Source organism: Arvicanthis niloticus, chromosome 9, assembly GCF_011762505.2.
Source record: "Arvicanthis niloticus isolate mArvNil1 chromosome 9, mArvNil1.pat.X, whole genome shotgun sequence".
Classification (NCBI taxonomy): domain Eukaryota; kingdom Metazoa; phylum Chordata; class Mammalia; order Rodentia; family Muridae; genus Arvicanthis; species Arvicanthis niloticus.
The window spans coordinates 64,852,270-64,874,231 of record NC_047666.1 but is presented as its reverse complement, the minus strand read 5'-3'; the positions used below and the strand labels follow the sequence as shown (position 1 = coordinate 64,874,231).

The 21,962-nt window shown below is 43.4% G+C and overlaps 1 protein-coding gene across 4 annotated transcripts in view; it reads right to left on the bottom strand.

Annotated features, from left to right (window-relative positions):
- Parp11 (poly(ADP-ribose) polymerase family member 11) overlaps positions 1 to 19,857 on the bottom strand; it is a 34,721-nt gene extending 14,864 nt beyond the window's left edge. Inside the window, exons 1-5 of one of the 4 annotated variants that reach the window (XM_034512199.2) lie at positions 19,642 to 19,856; positions 5,738 to 5,858; positions 3,692 to 3,829; positions 2,862 to 2,982; positions 1,283 to 1,358 (exon numbers count right to left, since the gene is read on the bottom strand). In XM_034512199.2, coding sequence (XP_034368090.1) covers positions 1,283 to 1,358; positions 2,862 to 2,982; positions 3,692 to 3,817 — 323 coding nt within the window. In that variant the 5' untranslated portion in view covers positions 3,818 to 3,829; positions 5,738 to 5,858; positions 19,642 to 19,856. Of the gene's footprint in view, positions 1 to 1,282; positions 1,359 to 2,861; positions 2,983 to 3,691; positions 3,830 to 5,737; positions 5,859 to 19,641 lie in introns of all 4 variants that reach the window. The other 3 variants (XM_076940607.1, XM_034512200.2, XM_076940608.1) reach the window with 3 other exon arrangements.
- Positions 19,858 to 21,962: the final 2,105 nt, after the last annotated feature.

The following is a 21,962-nucleotide window of genomic DNA, read 5'->3' as shown; positions in this document are numbered from 1 at the left end:
TCCTGCAGCTGACCTTGCTGCATCAGCGTCTCCTGACCATCATCCCCCAGGGCTTCCCTACTTAAATTCTCCCTTATCATTACTGCCTCCATTGCTGTCCTCAGCTCTGATCACACCCCAACACACACACACACACACACACACACACACACACACACACACTACCCTCGAACCCCTGTCTGTCTGTCCTTTCTGTCTTTGTTGTATAGTTTGTATAGTCTGGGACAGAAGAAAATGTTTGGTTCAGCATGTACTTCTCACCCCCATCAAAGGGATCCCAGCTATAACAACACACCTGCTAATACTTCCCATTATTGTGTCTTAGTCCCCAGATGACACACCTCAGAGGGCAACAGTGGCACTGAGGGATGCATACATGGTGCAGCAGGTAGGAACATATTCTCTGTGTCCCAGACGCAGGAAAACCATCATTATCTTTTAAATTATGATTAGAATGTAAGTCAAACATCTTGATAAAGGAAAAAAATACTTTCTAGTTCCTCCAACTCCTTTCTTTGCTCTAAATTTCCAAGAAATCCCTGGAAGGAGTGCAAGGGGACTCCTTACAATGTACATGCTGATATAATGTTTCTGAGCTGCATCTAAAGTTCTCTGAACAGAAAAAAAAATCAATATTTGCTTGAGAGATCGTTCTAGAAAATAGGAGATACACTTAAATTTTTTCACTTGTTTTCCATTCCCATGTGCAACAAATAAAATATTTATTGCCTCTGGCACTTAGCAATTCTTTTTTCAGTCTATATATGGCAAAGGGAACCAAAAGGAAATCAGGCACCCCAGTTCCAGGGAAGATGCTGCACTGCTGCCCACGGTGGGCATGCTGCCCCAGGCCTTTGGTCACTGTAGACTGGTGTTATATCCAAGAGATACAGATGTACAAGTAGATGCCCAATGGGGGTCAACATTAGTGCAGGTGCAGGCCAAGTGGGCAGTTCTCAAAGATTTATGGTCAAATATCTGGAAAATTCTATGCGCATATGTCCAGTTTAAATTCAAACATAAGCCCGATAGGCTATTTTAAAGAAAAACCATATGGCATCTTCCCATTATTGTATCTAAGAATTGGGAAAATTATACAAGACAAATGACAAGGAAAGGAAACAGTGACAGAAGATAACGATTACTCTATCAGCAAACGTGAGGTTTAATATTGCTACGGTTACTCCAAGACAGGAATGTCAGTCTACCTGGGTTTCTGCCAAAGAGTAAGAAAGAGCAGGGAGAAGGAAGCCCCGCCCTTTGTCCTACCCCTTCACAATACCTGAAGGCACTGATGGAGAAAGGAGCCCTTTTTATCAGGCGCTGCTTTCCAGTGACGAGATTCATCTGCTTCATTTCTGAAGACAAAGACAGACAGATTAGCCACAGAAGCATACAGTGCTCTCAAGTGTCAAGTGTCGTGCACATTAGCGGCCACAATACATAAAGGTTGCACAGCTTTGGGGAGAGCTGACGGCTGGTATGTGACCTTTTTATCATGTTGCAAAGGTGCCAGGGCAGGGCTCTCCTTCAGTGCTTGATCTAAGGCCCACACCAAGATGCTCATCTTACAGACTGTTCCACATTCACTGGTTGTATATCACACTGGGTCTGTTTTGCCTCCAAAACTGTGTTTGTACACAACACTAGTACAGAACTTGAGTAACATCTGCAAAACACCTTCTGCCTAGCCCTGAACAGAAACATCAATGGCAGCTTCCCCCATGGGCAGCCTGTTGGCCTGATGCTAGTTTTTAAAGTCAGGACTGGTTGAAAGTAAAAATAGAATGGTTTTCACTTTTTAGGTTTAATTTATCCATCTATTCTTTGATTTGTTCTTGACAATCAGCAACTTCAAGGAACACGTGGTTGTGGATGGCATTTCTTAGCTATGTATCTCCACCATCGGTCTGAACCCTTTCCACTTCTGGAAAAGCATTGCAGGCCTTATGCAATCCTCAGCACACCAGCACCACTGGTTGGAAAGACACAGGTCAGCAACTGGAAGAGAATAGCTAAAGGCCGAGGGGCAGAGCAACTAAATGCACAATGAAGAAGCTGCCCCACTCACACCTCCTAGGCATTAAAGCCAGAAACAGTGTGAAGGCAGCCTGGGACTTATGGACTGAATTCAACAGTGCTCTTGTGAGACACCTGACAACATGACCCCACATGGGGTGAAATATAGAGTGGCATGCATCCAAACTGAAGCTGATCTGCACATCAGCTGGGCTCATCTATGAAAGAACCAGTGAATGAGGAACCACCACAAGCAGCAGCCACTGAAGTGGCAGCCATTTGACTTAAGTAGCAACAGGAAGGTCACATGGTTTTACTTTGCCTTGAGACAGTCACCAGCCAACAGTGACTTTCTCTTTTATTACCAGTTTGATCTTTAAGATAAAAAGGTTCCCAATTCAAATCGATCTCCAGGATGCTGGGGTGAGGAGTAAGCCTTAGCTATAAGCCAGGCTCAGCATTATAGGCCTGCAATCCAGCTCTACCAGAGGCTGAGGCAGGAGGATTGTGAGTTTAAGACCAACCCAGCAATACATGGAGACCTCACCTCAAAAAAACAAAACACAGAAACAAGAGTTATAAAGAGCTTTACATGAACTCAAAACACACGGCCAACAGCATACGTGTTAACACACAAGAACACAGGAACATGCTTTTATCAAGGCAGTGCTGCCCAAGAGTCTAACAGTGCAGTTTTCAATGAGCTACTTCTTCAGAGAACAGGAGCATTTACTTCATGCTTCAAGATGCCTGGGCTAATCCTGTGCTTCAGAGCTGCAGACTGCACTGTACCGATAGTCTAGGAGTATTCTAGAAACACACGACTAGGAGGGGAAACATACCTGCAAAGTCTATCTTGTAGCTGAATTTGGAAGTAGTAAAGGAAATGGAGCCACAAGGGTTTGTTTTGAAGCTTTTTTCGATATCTTCACTGCTAACTGAACATTGAATGTTGGTATCCGGCTTTAAGACAAACCAGAAAGTTGCATTTACCAGCTGTTCACAGGAATGGGTTGGCCGCAGAAGTGGAGCTGAGGTCACAGTGACAGAGACCAAGGGATCCTACAGCCTGCTGCTCTACATCCCACACACGCAGGGAGAGGCACACCAAGACTGCTCTGGGAAGTTATTGATGACTCCAGGGGGAAAACAGCTATGGACAATGGTCTCTGTAACAGCCTTTTCACAAATTCCTCAGGATTACTCTAAGTGGCTCAAAGTAAACCTTTTCACCAGTCTAGTAACCATAAAATGGGAGGGAAAAAAAAAAATCCCCAAACTACATGCTCTTGCGTGGGCATTAAAGCCTTAGCTGCTCCATGAGTGGGGACAGGCAGTACACTTTCCTAAGTTTCTGTCCTTTGACAGAGATGGAGAAGAGCCATCCTCCTCAGAGCTGTGGTGAGGATGCATACCGTACCTAACATAATACCCCAGAGCAGGTTCTGAACATGGACCGGCTCTTCCCTCCCTGTTTCCACCAGATCAAGCCAGAGTCCATCACCCAGACCTGCTCCCTGTCTAAGCTCACCACTGCTCCCGAGGTTACAGCCGGGAAGGACACAGACTTCTAGCTACTCTGGTTCCCATTAGGGCTGGCTCTTTCCAGGTTTCCCTGAGCATGACTCTACATACCAATGCGCCCTTGCCTGTGACGCTCGGGGCAGGGTACCTGAAACATGTGCCACTTCCCGCATTCCGCCAGATAGAACCAGCCCCACTGTGTGTCCGATGTGTCCATGTCATCCACATCACTGTCTGTCTTCTTGGGAAAGAATTCCTCTGTCTTATGAAACATCTTCTGGAAAGCCTATGGGAGGTGGAAAAGAAAATACCCATTAATGACCAATGTTCTTACTATGGAACATTTTATTTCATTTACCAAGAGTCACATCCCATCGTCTTTCCCCGTGTCACCTGACAGCTATCTTCATCCTGGCCCTGGAAGCAGCTTAACCAACACATCAGGCTGCTGACCCTCCTAGGTGGGATATGTCAGTGCCCACAGAGCCCCAGGAAGGAGCCCATCACCTGCCTGTGGCCTTGTTAGGAGCCCCTGCATCACTACCGCTTAAGATCAGATGCACCCGGTTTTCTACTTCAGTCATCTCATTTAATGGCATGCAGAGACATTTCTAAAATGTGACATGAGGCATAAAAAAGGCTATAAAAGTAAAGAATAATAAAGTTTCAGTTCAAAGCACATGGATATATGCTTGTGTACATGCACACATGTACACAGTTAAGTTTGAATAGATATGATAACCTGTCACAGTGTCTTCTAAGCACCAAGGTGACCAGAGTGTAAGGGCAGCAATGATGACAATCTCTAACTCTTATATGGCCCTTACTAGGTGTCAAGTGCTCGCCTAAGAACTGCGGAGGGAACTTCTTTAGGCTTAACAACCTATATGAGACAGGTACTTCTAGACAAATTAGGAAACTGAGGCAGAGGGGTTGCACAACAGGAAGCTAAGCTCAGGCACGCTGGCTGCAGGGTCTGTACATGTGCACAACATGTTACGCTGTTTTATGCCTCACGATCCAGTGATCTACTTTACAGTGTTGACGAGAACATTAACTGATACATACTTAATCTTTGAAAAAAAACTTGAAATTCTTGGGTAGAAATTGTGATGAAGTAATCAGAAAAGAGACCCAGTGGCTGATAAAAAACAATGTAACTTCATTTTGAATTTGACATCCTATCATCACTCTTTAAAGGTTTTGAAATTATTGATTTAAATTTGAACAAGTCTAACTATGGCCATACCACCCTGAACGGGCTTGATCTCTGAAGCTGAGCGGGGTCAGGCCTTGTTAGTGCTTGGATGTCGACATCCCAGTGTGGACTGTGACAGACAAGCTCTGTAGTGTCTTAGAAACGGGGTGTAGAAAAATCAACACAAAGCTCTGGGCCCAGTGGTGCATGCCTTGAGTCCCAGCACTCAGGAGCCAGAGGCAAGTAGATCTCTGTGAGTTTGAGGACAGTATGGTTTACCTAGAAAGTTCCAGGACAGCCAGGGCTATTGAGAAGATTCTGTTTCAAAAATTCAATAAATGAATATATTTAACAAATAAACGAACAAATAAATGTGCATGACTAACATGACATTCTCCTTGAAAGAACTTAGTACTTCTGCTAAAGTGTGCCTGCCCATCACTATAGAGTACTTCTGCTACAACGTGTCTGCCCATCACGCTTTGATTCTTGCCAGTGAACCGATGCTATCACTTTATAATGTATCTCTCAGAGGTGTGTGTGTGTGTGTGTGTGTGTGTGTGTGTTGTGAAATCTTGTATAAACACATCTATACTGGGCATATGCCAAAATATGATCCCTTATGCCTTTGATTGTTTTTAACAAAGAACCTGTATTGCTTGACAAGCTGAAAAATATTTTTCTGTCATTACATAAAATGTAGAAGCTGTGTAACCTGGGGTAAAGCTTTCCTTATTCTGTCTGGGTCACATTTCCCCACACAAAGCAGAAACTGAAGTTCCTTGCTCACTGAGTGGTTACTCTGAGTGCCTGAGCTCTGTGAAGGGGCCTAATTTATTTTGATTTTATATTCATGTCTAGAAATTCTCCAAGGATTGCTTTTCTGATTATGTCCTTGCTTTTACTCCTTCATGTCTTAAAAGTTGATTAGCTGCTAAGAAATGAAAACACAGAACAGCCTGGGATTGGGGGCTTCAGGTTCAATGAACCATTTACCTTATCTGTCTTGACCAGATAATAAAGAGGATGACTTAAAATGTAAAATCCACTGTCCCGTTAGCTATTCCACACTTCTGCTTTCTTCTTCCAGCACTGTTCACCCCGATTGGCCATTTCACTGCAGGAGAGGGGAAGGAAAGCCAGGGGTGGGGGCAGGTTTACTTTTTTGGAAATACAAGCAAAAAGCAAATACCTAAGATAATACTGTGCTATAGGTCCCGTACTGCCTCTATTAGAAAAGGGACAGGGTTAACAGAAAGGTTCCTTCCAATGGCTACAACTCAATGTGTGCTTTGTCCTATGACTCTGTGCCTGAGTTGTCATGGCAGGCCAGTCTATAAGCCAGCCACCGAAGCCCATGTCCCAGCTACTGGGGCTGGGGTAAGAACTCCAGGAGTTCAAGGTTAACCTGAGGAACATAGTGAAACGGGAGGGAGGGAGGGAGAGAGAGAGAAGGAGAAAAGGTAAGGAAGGGAAGAAGGGGAGAACAGGACAGAGGGAAGAAATGAGGGAGAGAAGGAGGGAAAAGGAGAGAGGGAAGGAGGGAACTCCTTGCTGTAAGTAGCTTTGACTGGCTAGGGCAACTCTTGATTACAATTCATACTACATTCTCCTTCACAGCTTCATGTATAGGAGAGAGAGGTCATTATTTTCCAATTAAAATCAGGGAAAATACAAAGCAGAAAATAATATGATTATTTTGTCTATAATCACAGAGTGTACAGTACAAAGATGAAAGAAGCCCTTGAGGCCCACTAGGATTCTGTCTCCTCCAGGTACCCACCCCACGGTCTTATTTCCACGGACAGCCAGTCCTTGACTCCTCTGCTGCCAAGCTTCACAGATGTGCTAGCTTTCTTTCAAATAATTCATTTCATCCCATAAAAACCATAGCATCTTTTATAGTGAGTTTCCTCTCCAAAGGAATGGCTATTTTGTATAATTTGGCTTAAATAAAATAATTTAGAATGCTGTCACCATAGTAACGACAGCTCTAGTTAGGACATGTCTACAGGTAATCAAAAGAACACATGCAATTTATCCAGCACAAAGGCAGCACTTAATGCATGATAGATGATGGGCCAGTCACTTACAATGCCACATCTGGCCCGATTTTCCTGTTCCTGTGAGAAAATGACACTTCCTGTGCAGAGTGCTGCAAATAAGAAACAGCTACCATCAAGTGGCAAAGCATCTCCCACGTTTTCAAATGTGCATACTGGTGAAGCCTGTCTCTAAGGACATCCATCCATATTCACAGCACCTGGGTACACTCCATCTGAATCACACAACCCTCATCAACAGGGTAGATGAGGTCAAGTCAAATCCTGGTCTGTATCCCAGAATGCAATGCTGCATTCCAGACTTATCACTTCTAGTAAGAATGTTACTACAAATGTATGTCATTTCATAAGCAAAAGCATACTTGAGGAAGCCACACTTGGTGATGAAGACATTTTTGCCTCTCTATAAAGAAGAATCAGCACTTGGTATCATGGCACAGCTGAATTCCCAGGACTTGTGGAGCTGACACAGGAAAAGACAAGTTCCAGGCAAGTATGTTGGGCGGCACTGTCTCAAAACATCCCCATTTCTGTGTACATACACAAAGTAACACTTTATTTGTTGCATTTACGTAAGCATTCACAGACCACAGCACACGCATGCCACAGCACATGTGTGGAGGTCATCAGACAACTTGTGGAAGTCAGTTCTGTTTTAGTGGACCCTTTACCAGAAGATCAGCTGTTCAACTAGTAAATTTGTTTTCAAAATCATTTAACTCTGGAGAGCATGCTCAGGAGGTGCCACAAGTGATGGCATATACACAAGAAAATGAACATCATCTGTCCTGCTGGCTCTTCTGTGCTCAGCCAAAGATGGGATCTCTGTACTCCCACACTGAGGAAGGGCAGGCTGTTGGTGCCTGTCATTTCTTCAGCCCACAAGACAGCTCTAATTCAGAGAGACAACAGTAGAAAACCCCCTCTCCTACCTAGAGTTCCCACAAACGGTAGAAGGTCTATTTAAATCAGGGACCCAGAGACACTGTACACTGACCATCACCAGTCCAATTAGCTTCCTGAGAGAGGTTTCATGCCAAGAAGAGAAAGCCAAGAGGGTGAGGGGCTGCTAGCTTCCTTCCCAAGGACTACAATGTCACTCTTAGAAAAAGAGGCTTCCATGCTCAGCTGCAGGTGCAGTGACATGGGGACCCTGCCCAAGGACGAATGAACACAAGGAAGGAAGTCTACATCTCTGTCTGAAAGATGTTATGTGGACGAGAGAGTAGAAGATCCTGAGACTAAGGGAATTCTAAGAAACTGAACAGCTTCATGAAAACCAAGGAAGTGCGGTGTGGACTGGAGCAGAACCGTCAGCCCATCAGATCATACAGAGAAGAGGAGACAACAGCAAAGGGCCCTCTTAGAGCAGTAACTGATGGAGACAAAAGGATTGTTAAGAGCTCTAGGCCTGTACCCATCTAGGAAAGAATGGGACAAGACACTGGGCAGCCTGGAAATGCTTCTACGTAGCAACTATGCCCATCTACAAAGGAGGAAACATAAGGTAAGCAAAGGCCTTCAACATCACCCCTATAAACACTGACTACAGAGGAAGCTATTCGGATCCATGGGCATGTTCCAGGTTAGCTTGGACTACAAAAACGGACTTTGTGTGTTAATTAATTATCTGAAGTTAAAGAAAAGAGACAGTGTGACAGTAGCCGTTCCCTTGGGAATTGCTCTTTGCAGGGTCATGTCCTCTCCCTTGTCTAGCATTCTAAATTCTAAAGTCACACCCAAATGACTAAAACATTAACACTTGCTTTGGATTTATGGAACCCAAAACATCTGGTGGCCTTCAGATAACATCTGGGCATGCACTGACACAAAGCAGGTAAACTGCCCTGAGTTTTAGCTTGCAGGAAAAAGTGTTTGTGTAAGGAGTTACTGAAACTGGTCCCGAGAGTGAAGGCTGACTGTCATGATAAGGTCAGAGCAAAGAACAATGCCCCCTGAGCCCCTTTCCCTCCTTATAAACATCTGCTCGTGTGACTGAGCATTCATCCCCTTTCCTCAGTTAAATAAAGATGATTCTTTTCCCAATAACTCAGCCCTCAAGTACTAGCTTTGATTATGAAATTATGGGGATTATGAAAACTATAAATTCTGGATTTGAAAAGTGTTAATAGCCAACGTGGAAAACTTACTAGAGGAGCTGGCTCACAGAGGGAAGCCACCAGGAGCAGTCAGCACAGCTGCAGACACACGGGCAGGTGCTCTGAAATGGGGGAACAGCAGTGCGGCCTCAAAACAGGGGCATGGGCTGAGAAACTACCTGTGGGCTTTACTTCTTTCTCCTAGCGCTGAAATATCTCTTCCTATTCTTGTCTTGCTTTCTTATCTTAGAACTTCGAAAGTAATGTCTAAGAAAGAATGGGCATCCCTGCCCTGTTCTTGACCTTAAGGAGAAGTGTTGAGTCTTCCACTGAGGTGTACATCAGGAGCCACACATGGTAGCACCTACCTGTAATTTCAACATTAGGGATACCAGAAGTGGGAGGATTAGCTCAGAGCCACCCTGGGCTACACAGCTAGATCTTGTTATCAGATGTCTCCTGCATCTCTGAGGCATTCCTGTTTCAGGGTCAATGATTTTCTAGGACTCAGAAGTTGTTGAAGTTGTAGGTGTTTATTACGGAACAAGGATAGAGAATACAATCAGCAAAAGAAACAACAAAAGCACAGGAGATAAAGTCCAGATGAAAGCATGTGTGAGCTTCAGTGTCCCCTTCCCAGAACACAGCACACAGTTGCTTCTCAGAAAACACTGCAGCCATAAGGTCACCTGAGCTGAGGGGGCAGGACTTCTACTGAGAATCATTGGATCACAGTCCCCATGTGACTGACCCGAGTGAATCTCCACATCTCCAGGGAAAGGAGACAATCCACCCCAAGTATAAATATCTAGACAAACTGGTATAAGGAGGCGCACACCTCGGACACACCCCTGTGCTCCTCTCAAGGCAGACATCAAAAGCTCACTTCGTCAAGTTCCAGACCACAGTGGAAACAAGCTGTAATCGCCTCTCTTGCATACAGCGAGTTCCCTTCTACCCCATGTTGCCTATAGAGTTTTAAAGAACCCCAACCTCCAACTTCAAGGCCCAAATACTCCATTTTTTAAGACAGGATCTTATGCAGTTCAGACTAGCTTCAAACTCACTATATTGTAAAAGGACAACCTTGGACTTCTGATCCCCCTGCCTCCACCCTGCCAGCCCAAAGATTACAGGTATGTACTACCATGCCCAGTTTATGCAGTTTTGGAGGCCCAGGGCCTTGTGTATGTCAGGCAAGCTCTTGACCAGTGAGCTCCACTTCCAGGTCCCCCCAATACTCCAAGTTTTAATGCTGAGAAGAGATGGGTTTTTCAGACCCTACCCCAATTGTTTCTCTTTCCTGACACTGAGGCAGCCAAGAAATGACTGAAGAACCCATTTGCCCCTACACTTGGAACACACCCAGGGCTGTTTAATATTGTTAAGTCTGTTTAGTTTGACAGAGCACTACAAAGAGTCTTCAGGGAGAAATCTTCCCACGGCATCTCAAGCTGTGTTTGATCTTCGGTCCAAAACACCTCACACAGCAAGCAAATGTAAGTCTCTACAACTGGCACTTGGGGCATGGGACCTTTAATTTAGTAAAACACTCGGGGGGGGGGGGGAAATCAAAGCATCTGGGTCTAACCTATACCTTGGGCTATCCAGAATCAAATTAGACATAGGCATGTTATAAGAGGCTGCAAAAATGCCTTTTTCAATAATAAAAATGTTAAGTGAATTTTATTATCTAAAATGTAAAAATGGTAATCTAAACCAAATAGAATAGCACAGTACTTGAGAGGCTGAAACAGGAGAATTGCCACAAGTCTGAGATCAGCCTGGGCTCCAGAGATTTTTTTCTCAAAACAAAGCCAAATAGCAATAATAATAACATATACACATACATAATGTTATTTGCAGGCATGCAGAAAGTTTACAGAACACTTTTCCCAGGATCTCGCCTACTCTCTAATCTTAGGGGCTAAAACGTTTATTTCAATTTCCAGCTCCTGTCATGACTTGAGTTCTTGATGCCATGTGGGCACATATAACCTGACTGGCTACAAGCTCAGGGTTCAGAAGGTTCAAGGGCACAGCACCTACATCAGCCTCTTGGCTCATCATGGTGGTGGCAGGTGACAATGATGAAGGCACCTAAAGAACAAGCAGGCATCCCAAATGGGAAGCAGAAAGGACAGGTGGAACCTGGCTTGATCCTTTTTTGCAAGACCTCAAGGGGCTTATGGGAGCTTCTCCAAACCCACAGTGACCTAAGAACGCCTACTAAGCTCTGCCTCTTAAAGTACCCACTATGTCCCCATAGCACTGAGGGGCTAGGAGACAGACTCCTTAAATGGGCAGACATGTAAGGGAGAGGAACCATAACAATGTAATAAAGATGGAGAACTTCCAAGACGGTGACTTCTTCCTCACCCTCCTGACCTGAGACAGAAGCCTGGCAGCTTAAAACAAAGGCCTTCTTGGCTTTTACTCCCACCCACAGGCTCCTGACGATGGACTGGTTCAACAAGTTCAAGGCCAGCAGGAATGTGACACACTGTTGTAGGCCATTCGGCCACTCAGTCTCTCTTCAAATTTGATGAACCCCAAATTAGAGGAGAAAGACTCTTCACGGTCTTTAAAACAGCCCAGCCCTAAGCAGCAGGCTCTGGCTTCATGAGGGCACCCTCTATGTTGTGGGGGATCTTTCAGTGTGCTTGCTGCATGTGTGTCTCCTCACCACTCATCAAAGTTTTCTTCCCCACAGGTTGTGTCTGCTCCTTTCTGCTATGTCAGATTTTCCCCTGTGCTACATGTTGAGCTCCAGAGTCTTCAGGCTTTTAACTCTTTAACTGGCAGAAAAACCCAATCAATCCCTAGACCGGTGGTTCTCACCCTTCCTAACACTGCAACCCTTTAATATAGTTCCTCGTGTTGTGGTGACCTCCAACCATAAAATTATGTTGTTGTTACTTTGTAACTATAATTTGCTATGAATTAATGTAAATATTTGATATTCAGGATATCTGGTATGTGACTCCCAAAGAAGTCCTGACTCACAGGTTGAAAACCACTGGCCCTAGACAGTAATATCATCATCTAGGGGACCAAGTTTTTAACACATGAACCTTTGAGGAACATAGTATGACTTCATCTAAATCATATTAAAATTCTTGGGCCAAAGACACAGCACAATGGTAGAGCACTGGCATGGTACGGTGAGACCTTGGGGTCAATTCCTAGCAACTGGCATCCATCATACAAAGTGTAGCTTGAATCCCTCTGTTTCTCTTTCTGTCTCCCCAACACCACCTACCTAGTACTCTGCCCCATCTCTGAACTGGTCTCTAACAGGCTCTTGGATCCTCCCTGTTCATGTACTTCTGCTGCTCCTGGGAAAGCTGACTACAAGCTTCATGGCTTAAAACAAGATTCTCCAACTTTGGAAGCTAAGCCAACAACCTTGGCTTGTTGCCCCTCCCTTTCCTCTTAAACCAGTGCTGAGCCTCCTTGACTCTCTTGTTAGGTGTCCTAACGTTTCTTTGCTTCTGTCTTGAACTTAGAAGGCCCCTTGTGATTACATCAGGCCATACCTGGATCAAACAAGCAGCTCTCCCTATTTGTCTGAGTTTGGTTTCTTTCTTTTTTTTTTTTTTTTTAAAGATTTATTTTATTTATATGAGTACACTGTTGCTGTCTTCAGACACACCAGAAGAGGACATCAAATCCCATTCCAGATGGTTGTGAGCCATCATGTGGTTGCTGGGAGTTGAACTCAGGACCTCTGGAAGAGCAGTCAGTGTTCTTAACCATTGAGCCATCTCTCTAGCCCTTGAGTTTGGTTTCTATTCTTCAGTAAAAAACATGATCAAAAGCAACTTGGGGAGGAAAGGGTTTGTTTCATCTCACAGCTTACAGCCCATCACTGAGGGAAGACAAGGCAAGAGCCTGAAGCAGAAATTATGGAAGAATTACTGGCTTGCTCCCAGGCTCACACTCAATTGCAGAGCCCAGGCCCACCTGCTGAGGGTCAGTACAGTCCACAGTGGACCAGTGGACTGGTCCTCCTTTGTCAATTAGAATAAAAAAAAAAATGCCTCACAGACCAATCTGATGGAGGAGAGTCTTCAATGGAGGTTCCCTCTTCCCAGGTATGTCAAACTAATAACCAAGATTCGCTATCATCGAAAACTGATTAACTGTTTAATTTTTGTTCAAGGTGAAGTTGAAAGTTCCAATCATGTTCCACAGAGTCACCACGTACAGCTTACTCTTACTGGGCCCTCTTCCTGCTTCCCTGTGTTCCGGCCTCAAAGACTTGTCTGGTTTTCAATGGTCCTGTTCCATTCAGCCTCAAGGGCTTCTCATATGCTATCCCCACTGCTCTACTTCCCAGGCAACCTTCATTTGGTTAGCTCTTCATCAATATCTCTACAAGTCACCACTCACAGGATGCCCTCCCTGATTTCCCAGCCTACCCCTGAGCTCTTTCTACACTGCCATTCTTTTCCCCTCATCTTTTTTTTCTCCACAATTGGACTTAGGGTTTATCTGAGAATATTTATGTTAGGCTTGTCTTTCTACATCACACTGAAAACCCTTATTAACCCATAAACCCTTGCAATCATCAACTAGCTCCTGGATCAAAAGATAAGCAAGTGCTAACAAAGGTTATTTGAACAGAAGATTTAGTTTGTGGAGTGTGAATTGTATAAACCAAAGACTTTCGCATTAGCATTTTAGACCCAGTGGGTCAGACTCAGACAGTTGGCCACTCATTGCTCCAAGTCTCTATCACACCAACTCTTGTGCCTGTAGCCTAAATCTGCCACCCTCACTACACTGAGAACTGCTAGGCTCTTTGGTGCTGTTCTGAATCTGCCATACCAATCCTGCAGACAGACACATCACTTCCCTATTCATGATCATGTGACAGATCACTAGGAAAATGTTCTAGAAACATGAGTGTTGTACCACATGTAAGTCTGGGATTGACTGTAAATGAGGAATTCTTCCTTAACCTCTGACTCCCAAGGTCTTTTCCTCACAGGTCCTTTTTCAACTCAATGAATATCCTACATTCTGGAACCAGTCAGTATTCTAGAACTAGAAAGTTCTAGATTTCAAACCGGAGTTTGTACTTAGAGCATTTACTGAGCTTTGAGCCGCAGTATAATGATGCACACAGCTCAGGATAATTACTTAACAATGCTTACAAAACCAGGGTATTAGATAATCCAAATGCAATCCTACGAAGCAAGGCACCAGCCGCACAATGCCATTGTGCGTGTTCTGCTCCTGTTGTGTTGACGGCCCTGATCCAGGGTTTCTGTTTCTTAACAACCACTTTGTTCTGAGTCTCAGACAAATTCAGGTCATCCTCTAAGCTTAACTAAATACCATAAGAATAATTATAAAGAAAGTCAAGAATACAGAGACAACTGTGTTATTCCTAGAATCCTGGGAGACCAGGCTACACTATCAGGATATCCATCTTCACCCCAACCTGTGAGTATATGTATAAAATGTACTTTCTGACTCAGGGGAAATAGCACACATGTCTGTTGCCAGTGCCCACCCATCCCTTGTCGTTGTGTGAACAAGAATGGCCCACATAGGCCAAGGACAAGGAAAAACCTAAAATGCAGTTTGAGGAGAAAAGGAGCAATGTTTTGTTGGAGCAAAGTCCAGTGTTCACAGAGATAAAAAAGCTTAAAGAAAAGCTGATGCTAAGTAGAATACAGGGAATGGTGCCCTCGGGGAAAGACCCCACCCAGCTAAGATTCCAATTTGTGAAAAGGAATTAAAGATTAAGCAATGAAGGACTTGTTACCAACAGAAACCTAATGCAAATGTAACTGAAGGGGGCGGGGGTGGGGGTGGGGAGTACCAGCCCCATTAAGCAGCAGAACTTGAGAGGTTCAGTCATGTGGTTCCAGCTTTAGAGTCAAGAAAGGGGTTGTGAAATCTCCCTCCTCAGCTAAGGAAAGCCACTGAGACCAAGTGTGTGTCAAGGGTGTCTCTGCATGGAGGCCCAGAGAGGTCTCTGAGTGAAACTGTGAAGGTGAAGTTTGGATTTCACTGGAGACACCTAGATGTTGGAGATGCTAATGGGATACCTGCCAATGGCGGCTGCATACCAAGAGTGGAACTAGCCAAAGACAGAAGAGTGTGATGTAGTCAACAGAGCTGAAAGGAACTGGAGATCTGAAGAGCCCTTTGACAACAGACATAGTGATGGAGAATTTGGAGTTCGCCCTTTCTGTCTTGCAATTCCTCACTATGCCCCCCTTTCCTCCCTTTTGGAACAGTAACATATATATTGTGCCATGTGGTCTCCTTTTTTTTTTTTTTTTGAGTTTTATTTTACAAGGGGTTACAATTAAGAGAATACCATGAGTCTCAAAAGAGACTTTGAACTCTTACACCATGTTAAAACTATGATAGACTATGGGGACTTACTGATGTTGGGCTAACTGCATTTTTACATTGTGATATGACTACAAGCTTATGGGGGCAGGGAGTAGAATGTAGTGGTTTGAATAAGAATGACCCTTATAGGCTCATGTATTTGACTGCTTAGCTACCAGGGAATGGAACTGTTTGAAAGGATTAGAAGGTGGGGTATTGTTGGAGGAAGTGTATCACTGGGGGTGGGCTTTGAGTTTTCTAAAGCCCATGCCACTCTGAAGGTGTAAGCAAGACCCAATTAATTGCTTTCTTTTGTAAGTGCTGCCCTGGTCATGGTGTCTCTTCACAGCAATAGAGCAGTGACTACACTCCCTCCTCGGTCTTGGAAGCACTTTCTCTGTTCCTGGCATCCGCTTTTCATTTCTTGGGTTTGAGTCATTTTTCTAGCTTCGGCCTTCTCACATGATTCTACCTAGAATGATTTACTCAAGTGTAACTTAGTTCATGAGGTCCTCCCAGCAGCCCAGACTCCCTCAGGTACCACTTTCTTCCCACAAGTCACACTGCAGACCCTGAAGGTCCTTACAGGACAGGCTCTGACTTAATTCACCATTGTACTCCCCTCTTCCGGTGTCATAATCACATTTATTTAGTATGTAGGAAACATTTCTGATGACGTGCCAGGTGAAATGAACTAATGTTTAGTTTCATCAGAGGGAGAAGCAGCGAGAGAACTCAAGTCTAAAGATGACCCTTACCAGGCTTGTTCATAAGACAGCCATGGAGCTTACCAAGAAAAGCATGTGCTGATGAAGAACCAAGCAAGCAACAAGAGAGATGGAATGTTTCAGGAGGCCATGCAGCTTAGCCCAGAATTATAGCTGAAAAACTAATCTCAGGGAGAAGAAATTCAGAAAGCAGGAAGTAACGGCCAGTAAAGGCACTTACCACCAAGTCTGACAACCTGCGCTGGATCCCCAGAACCCACATACAGGGTGGAAGGAGAGAACTGACTCCCACAAGCTGTCCGGACATTTTACTGTGCCCTGGTATGAGTGTGCATACAACCCCACGCAATAAACAAACAATAAACAAATAAATAAGATGCAATAAAAATAAAAAGGGGAAACAAGAAACCCAAGTAAGTGTACAGTCCAGGAAAATAAAGAAGGTTTAGGTGAAAAATGTAACTGGCATCCAAGCTGCTGAAAACGAAATCAGCCAAAGGTGCCTAAGATGCCACTCTATGTGGTGATTTGAAGACTCTTGCAGAACATTCTAAGTAGTGTTGGCAGAAGCCAGCCTGAAGGAGGGGACTATGGCTAAAAATGACCAGTATGTGATCAGTCTTTCAAGCAGCCTGACAGGATGAGAGACAAAAATCACAACTCCAAGGAAATGGGAATCGGCTGTGAATATAAAATAGTGAAAAGGTGGCTCTGCAGACAAAGTCATCACTGCACCAGGGACCAATGAGGAGCAGAAAGACGACTATGAAGAAACCTGTGACGTGTGAGCCTGGGAAAACAATTTTCTAACTCAGATTATTCTAACCGTCTGAGTCAGTATAAACAGAAATGACTTTTGGAAGAATTTAACAAGTTCTATAAAGATGTTGTCAGTGTACTCCTGTGGTTTGAATGAAAACGGCCCCCAGAGGCTCATAGGGAGTAACACTATTAGGAGGTGTGGCCTTGTTAGAGTAGGTGTGGCTTTGTGAAAGGAAGTGTGTCACTAGTGACGGCTTTGAAGTTTCAGATGCTCAAGCCAGACCTAATATGTCTCCCTCGTCTCTCTCTTCTGCTGCCTGCCAATCTGGATGCAGAACTCTCAGCTCCTTCTCCAGCACCATGTCTGCCTGTATATTGGCATGCTTTCCACGACATGATGACAATGGACTAAAGCTCTGTAAGCCAACACAACTTAAATGCTTTCCTTAATAAGAGCTGCCATGATTCTGATGTCTCTTCAGAGCAATAAAACCCTAAGATAATTCTTTAAAAAAAAAAAAAAATGTCTGTTACTTTTCAGTACTCTTTATCTATGTTTTATATATATCAAAACTTTTTGTTACACACACACACACACAACAAAACTACAATGGAAAACTAGACAAAATCACTTAAAAAACTGTCTCTCATAACAAAAAAAAAATTTGGTCAGGAATGCAAATGCTATCTGCATGATGTTTAGAGTACACAGTGCTTAGGTTTTGCTTTGCTTTTCTACTTGGATTTTAAATCTTCCCAGACGTTCATGGCTTAGGATGTCAATCTTACTCCCTGGGCAAAGCTAGGCAAGCTTTGCAGATGCCCCCTCTATCAAAAGAAACTCACAAATTAGTGAAACCCATGAATGCAAAGTTTATTTTTAAAAAAATAAATGAAATCAAATCAAAACGATGCTATGGTGGCTGGAGAGATGGGTCCATGGTTAAGACAATGGCTGCTCTTCCAGAAGACCAGGGTTTGATTCCTGCCACCCACATGGCAGCTAACTCTGGCTTCAGGGAATTTAATGCCCTCTTTTAGCAACTGAGGGCACTGCATGAATGTGGTACACAAACATACAGGCAATCAAAACACCTATAAACATATAATATTTTTTTCAAAACTTAAGCTGTGTTTATTGACATTTCATGCTCACAGGAAAAGAACGAGGAAAGCAAAACCAAAACAAACAAACAAATAAAAAAAAAACCCAGTATCAACAGATAATAAAACAAAATAATATCACTCGGCCATATGGGGATGGCACAGAAGACAAGAACACAAGGCTTTGTCCTCACTATGATTAACAAAAGTCAGCTTGCTTAGCAAAACTTAAAGGTCTCACATATGATTTCACAGAAGAGTGCCCCCCGTTTTTTTTCCAAGAAAATAGTTTCATTACAAGCCAAATACATGAGACATTCACTAGATCCTTTGTAATTCTCACCAGGATACAAATGGCCCAACAGCACAGATATTAAGTGTGACCCTGAAGGAAAGATGAACAGGGTGAGCAGAGGACGCTCGGTGCACTCCTGTGCCAGTCACTGTCAAGAACTCAACAAGCATTTGTAGGCAACAGGATCTGCTCTCTACTTGAATATTCAATTCAGAGGCGTTGAAGTATGTGGCCTTGAACAGAATATATACACTGCTGCCATGTGTTTGTTATGGGGTAATCAATAGAAAGGGGTTGCTGGTAAAGATCAACTCCAGTCATATATACACATATAGAGATGGACACTGATATGAAATGAAGATACTCAATAGTTAACAGTGAACAGAGCGTATGTATGAACAGCTATAAGCAAGTTTTATCCCAATGCTAAACGTTTTGCTAACATCACATCCAAACACGTACTTTCCTCTGCCCTGATCTGATTACAGTATTAGTGTATGAATCAAAACTATCCGGTGACTGTCATGATAAAATGGGATGGAATGGAGCTACAATGTGGACCAAATCCCAATCCATGGGCTCATTTCTAATTAGGTAGGTACGAACTTTTAGACATGGGGGAATTTACTGATAGACTTAACTGGTAATACATTTAAGTAGGAAGTAGGTTACTGGTTTTGTGAGGTAGAGCAAAAGGGTTATTTCAAGTATTGACTTGAAGGGTTATTGAAGTCAAGTTAATGGTTAGCTCAGCTTCCGAGGTAGTTTCAAAAACTAAGTCCACAAATTTCTTGAAATGCGATTCTGCCCATCAACTCCATAGTTTTGATTTCAGTGTACATTTTTCTCACTACTACGTTCCCATAACAAGATCTTAATATTCTTGACAAATAGATCTGAATCCTCATTCGTGGTGGCTTGGAGTTTGAATGAATGAATGAATGAATGAACGAAGAAGGAAGGCAAGTTTAAAAAAAAAAAAAAAAATGCCTGCAGACATAAGACCTAATGAAGGCAAACAAAGAAGGATTCCAGATCATTGTTCTAACCACAGAAAGAAAACATTTAAGAACGTCATCCCCTGAAACTCATAAAGAGGATCCTCAAAGCTCTGTAGCTCCAAAAAGGGGGAGGAGCAATGAGGGTGCGGGAGTCGAAAGGAATTAGCAGGTTCGAAAGCCAGTAACTTCAATCGGAAAGCAAAATACAAAATACAAAATAATGAGGAAAAAGCGAAGACCGAGAAGCCCCCGGAAGTAAAATCAACAATCGGGAAAGGAAAGCAATAGCGTGGAAGCGGCCACCGAACGCTCCCACGGCTCAGGGCAGGGAGACCGCGGCCCGCAAGAGGCCTCGCGACCTGGGACACCCGCGACCCCGGAACGCAAACCCCGAGCCTGAGGCACCGCGGGGGCGAGTTCCCGGGAACGCCTCCCCGCCCTTCTCAAGCAACCCCGCCCACTGGGCCCGCCCCATCCCGCCGGCTACTCACCGGATTCGCTTCCCACATAACGGTGCGAAATCGAGCGGAGAGAGCCTGGGGGAGGGGCTAGCCGTGGGATCGGTATGGTGGGCTTTTTCCGAGGGTCCCCGGGAGCGAAAGGACCGAAAGGCACCCTTTACGGAAGCCTTCCTTCTCCCCCTCCCCGTCACAAGCTGGCGTCTTCGGACCATCGAACCTCCCGACTTCCGCCTGGATCCAGCCAATCAGTGGTGGTCCCGCCCACCACAAAATCGCTCCGCCCCTACAGCGCCTTTGGAACTTCCGCGCACGTCGTCGCGGTTCGGCCTTTACCTGTGTGGAAAAGCTGTTTAAAGTCATCCGTCCTTCCCACCAGGTGATCCTCAAGCTTGGAAGGGTTGCATTTCCTCCATGCTGAGCCTACGTTTATTATGATCACCTTATACTGAGTCTAGTGGCCAAGTAGTAGGCCTGAAAAGTCCAACTCGACCAATGGCAATTGGGTTAAGCTTCAAACCTCTTTGTTGTTTCTTTCTCCCTTGAATTGGGCATGATGATAGGTCTACCTAAGGGTGTGAATGAGCATGCTGAAATCAAGTACTTAGGTGTTTACAATCTAGAGAAAAAAAATGTAAGCTATTGGCCATGGCCTTGGAAGTGAACGCTGACCTATAGGTTGTCCCTGCCCTCGTGGATTTTAGAATCAAGAGAAGGAAGCAAAAAGTAATTTGGAAATGGAAGAACGTATAATGGGAAATTTTAGACAGCATAGCAAATATAGAGGTCGCCAAGTACGTTTACCTAGAGTGCCTTGAAAGCTAAGGCCTCAAATAGGGTCTTACACCGAAGTCACCTGGATAAAAAGAGGTAAGATGGAAGAATATTCTTAAAGGCAAAGAAGTAGTGTGAAAATATAGGTATATTCTTAAAAATAGGTCAAAGAATACTCACAGATTTAGAACCTGATTTTTTTTACATTTTAATATACTTTTCCATTCCCATATGTATAAATCTATTTCTTTAGACTGATGGTGTCCCATAGTTTACTTGTTATGTACATATCTTAAATAATCTACTGTGATAGACACAAGTTACTATCAAACAAAAACTACTATAATCACTATATTTGTTCAGACATTCATTAATCTCTTTGGAATGAATTCTTGGAAATGATACTGTCCAATAAGAAGATTTTTTTAAAAATAGCTGGTTAACCAGTTGCCCAACTATTTATTGCATAGCATAATTATTTCTTACCTACTACTTTGAAGTACATTTGCTAAATTTGCATGCATATGCATAGATACATATATTTCTGAACATTCTTATCTTCATCTGTTTATTCCTATGCTATGCCCTGCTGTTATAACATATAGATTCCTAATGTACTTGCTCTTCCATAAGGAGATATCTCCTAATTTTCTTTTTCAGTTTTTTCAAAATAATGAGTTCTCATCCAGAACACACTTCTTCCTGTATTCAGGCCGTGTGTCTGGAGTCGGGGTGGTCTGGGTATATGAAGCCGAGACCTCAGACATGCCAAACACCTGTTCCACCACCCAGTCATGCCTCTACCGCCTAAGTCTCTGGTATCTTTAAATACATTAAAGATATTTTTTTTTTTACAACAGTCCTTATGTGTTTGTTTTGGATACTTTATAGCTTTTTTCCAAGTGAAATCATTTTTACTGCTCTAATTTAAGAGAGCTATTGACTTTTGTAAACTTACCCTATCATATCACCCTGCTAACTCTAAGGCTTCGAGGGAAATGAAGTATAACTCTCAACCTACCAAAGATTTTGCCCTAACTTCCCTAATTAACTTGCCTTGTCAAGACCCACTCGACCTTCGAAAAAGACTAGCCCACAGTTGCTTCAGTTGCTACTGCTCCCTTCTTCTCAAGGCTAGTATCACCCTGATACCACAGCCTAATGAAAGCAATCAGGATCTGTTTAAGTAGCTCAAGGGCACCTCAAACTTTCCGTCTCCCAAAGGCTGAGATTACAGTCATGTGCCATCACACCCAGGATAAATTTTAATCATAAGTAAAAGATAAATTAAACTAAGAAAGTCTTATAAAACTAATACACTATGACAAGTACAGTTAATTTCAGGAATGTGAGGGCAGACAGAAGATTAGTAAATCTATTCATATCATTCATTATATTGACGACCCAGTTTGAAATAGATATAACAGTGAAACAGAAGAAACTGATAGCATTTAATAGCCTTTCATGTACTAAACCAGGGATAGGAAGAAACTGATTTATAAATAATAGTATATTTAAAGAGTGTTGTGGATCAGCTAGAGACTATTCTTACTGCATTAGAGTTGAATGAATATTATCCT